Source organism: Nicotiana sylvestris, chromosome 10, assembly GCF_000393655.2.
Source record: "Nicotiana sylvestris chromosome 10, ASM39365v2, whole genome shotgun sequence".
Classification (NCBI taxonomy): domain Eukaryota; kingdom Viridiplantae; phylum Streptophyta; class Magnoliopsida; order Solanales; family Solanaceae; genus Nicotiana; species Nicotiana sylvestris.
Genome location: NC_091066.1, coordinates 39,833,213 through 39,836,567, shown reverse-complemented (window position 1 = coordinate 39,836,567; position 3,355 = coordinate 39,833,213). Strand labels below are relative to the sequence as shown.

Below are 3,355 nucleotides of genomic sequence, written 5' to 3'. Positions count from 1 at the left end.
ACCTCATTCTTATCGAGGTCGAGAACTGAATGAAACAAATGAATAACTGAAGCATTTTCATTGCTTGCCACGTCTGCCACGGATGCAAGATTAGCTAGGGCGCCGGCTTCAACATTTTCATCCCTTGGTATTTGTGTTACTTTCCAGGTTTGAAATTGCTTTATCAAATCCCATACCTTCTCTAAGTATTGTTGCGTCCTTGCTTCCCTAGCCATATAAGTCCCCAGCATTTGATTAACTATGAGCTGTGAATCGCTTTTGATTATAATCTGATTTATGCCAAGTTCTCGTGCCAGTTCTAAACCTGCAATCACAGCTTCATATTCTACCTCATTGTTAGTTATAAAATGACATTTTATGGCTTGTCGAATGGTTTCACCCATAAGTGGTACCAAAATAATCCCTAAACCAGCACTCTTTACGTTAGATGACCCATCAGAACAAGGTCTAAGTTCCTAGGTTAGCTCCGTTGAACACCTGCAACTCTTTTTCTGCTTCTAATTGCATCCCTTGGCTAAAATCAGCCACAAAATCAGCTAACACTTGAGATTTTATAGCAGTTCTAGGTTGGTAGGTGATATCATATTCACTTAATTCTATAGCCCATTTAGCTAACCTACCTGACAATTCATGCTTATGTAATATATTGCGTAATGGATAAGCAGTTACTACAGCAATAGGATGACATTGAAAATAAGGCCTTAATTTTCTAGATGCCATGATTAATGCAAGTGCAAGCTTTTCCAATTGAGGGTACCGTGTCTCCGCATCTAACAAAGATTTGCTAACATAATAGATCGAAGATTGTTTACCTTGGTCCTCACGGACTAAAACAGCACTTACCGCTACTTCTGAAACAACAAGGTAGATGAGAAGTCTTTCCCCAGCCTTTGGTTTTGCGAGCAATGGTGGATTTGATAAGTATGTCTTCAAATTTTTGAGTGCCTGCTGACATTCCTCGTTCCATTCAAAGTGATCTTGCTTTTTAAGAGCTGAAAAGAATTTAAAGTACTTTTCTGATGATTTAGAAATGAATCTTCCCAAGGATGCAATTCTTCCTGTCAACCTTTGCACTTTTTTTTGCTTGAAAGCATATCAGGAATTTCTTCATTGGCCTTAATCTGTGCGGGATTCACTTCAATACCACAGTTAGAAACAAGAAAAACCAAAAACTTACCTGACATGACACCAAATGTACATTTCTCTAGATTTAATTTCATATTAAATTTGCGCAAAATCTGAAATGTATCAGACAAGTGTGATATATGATCTCTCGAATGCTGAGTTTTAACGAGCATATCGTCTATATAAACCTCCATGATTTTTCCTAGATGTTCTTGAAACATTTTAGTAACCAGCCTTTGATATGTTGCACCAGCATTTTTGAGACCAAAAGGCATTACTTTATAACAGTAAGTCCCCTTGTATGTTATGAATGAAGTTTTTGTTCATCTACCGGATCCATTTTGATCTGATTGTACCCTGAATATGCATCTAAAAAACTTAATAGTTTATGTCCTGCAGTAGCATCATTTAGCTGATCTATATGAGGTAGTGGAAAAGAATCTTTAGGACAAGCTTTATTAAGGTCTGTGTAATCCACACAAACTCGCCATTTACCATTCTTCTTTGGAACTACAACAGTATTGGCTAACCAATTAGGATACTTTACCTCGCGGATGGATCCAATCTTTAGCAATTTTTGAACCTCTTCTTGAATTACCTGATTCTTGAAAGTTCCTTGCTTTCTTTTCTTTTGTTTGATAGGAGGGTACGTTGGGTATTCATTCAATTTGTGAGTCATTACCTCCGGTGGTATTCCTGTCATGTCAGAGTGGGACCAAGCAAAATAGTCCATGTTAGTTTTCAAAAATTCAATTAACTTACCTCTCATGCCTTGGCTTAGATTGGCCCCTACGTAGACTTTCTTTTCAGGCAATTATGCAAATAACACCATAGCCTCCAGTTCTTCAATTGTTGTTTTGATATTTTCATTTTCTTCTGGTTCTTGAATGGTATCAGGCCTTGAATCCACATCTGTCCGCCCTTGTTCAGTTGAGGTTTGTGCTGTGGTGCCCTCAACTGTCTTCTATGATTGCTATTTTTCTTCTTTTTTTTGTACTTGAATCTGCTACAGAGTTGATGCTCCTGGATGTATGTTGATCCCCGCGGATTTGACATATTCCCCATGGTGATGGAAATTTAATAATTTGATGCAAGGTTGAAGGAACGACATCCATTTCGTGGATCCATGGTCTCCCAAGGATCATATTGTAATCCATCTCCATATCTATAACTTGAAACTTTGTATCTTTGACAACTCCTTCTGCGAATGTGGTGAGTGTTACCTCTCCTTTCGTCACAACACTAGAATTGTCAAATCTAGATAAAGTATGTGTCTTTGGTATTAGTTTATCCTCAGCTTGCATATCACGTAATACTCTTAGAAAAATAATGTTCATGGAACTGCCTGGATCAATCAAAACTCATTTTACATTAGTATCATATACAATTAGAGATATTACCAGGGCATCGTTATGAGGAGATAATACGCCATCCGCATCAGCATCATCAAATGTAATGTTGTCTTCCTCTAATACATGTTGCACCCGTTTCTTTTGGGTAATTGTGACTTTGGAAATTTTATTAGCTGCAGTGTATGTTACGCCATTGATGTCTTCACCCCCACTTATAACGTTGATGGTTCTTTTGGGAGAAGGTGGTTTAGGGGGTTCCTGTCTATTCTTCATGTAAGCTTGCTTACCTTTCTCACTGAATAACTCGGTGAGATACCCTTGTTTTAATAAATGATCAACTTCACTTTGTAAAAATCTACAGTTTGCTGTTTTATGCCCGTGATCATTATGAAACTCACACCGATGATCAGGGTTGCTCCTGTTTGAATTCGATCTCATCTATTTTGGCCACCGTACCTTGTCACCCATGCTTCTCAAAACATCTACGAGCTCGGAAGTGCTCACATTGAAATTGTAACCGCCAAATCTCGCCTTCAAATTTCTATCATCATCTCGTGACTCATGGGTGTTTCAATCATTCCTAAACCTTGATGAAGAGCCTGATTCTCTATTCCTTGATCTGTGATCATACCTTTGATTGTCCTGTTTTGACCGTGAATCTTTTTTCGCAGGTCCCATGTATGGCTCGTACCTGTTTTTACCGGAATTTTTTTCGGTTTCCACCCGTCTCGAACATACTTTTTCTTCTTTTTGGAATCGTGGAATAGTATCTTCTTCTATCCTTAGCTTCGTGCTATATCTGTTGTAAACGTCATTCCATGTTGTAGCTGGGAATTCACGAAGACTTTCCTTGAGTCGCCTCGTAGCTTCTGAGCTCT

General features: G+C 38.4%; 1 protein-coding gene across 1 annotated transcript; it reads right to left on the bottom strand.

The window, feature by feature from the left end:
- Positions 1-2,486: 2,486 nt before the first annotated feature.
- Positions 2,487-2,915, bottom strand: LOC138879218 (uncharacterized). The gene has a single exon (XM_070158815.1). The coding sequence runs from the start codon at positions 2,913-2,915 to the stop codon at positions 2,487-2,489; it is 429 nt and encodes a 142-aa protein (XP_070014916.1).
- Positions 2,916-3,355: the final 440 nt, after the last annotated feature.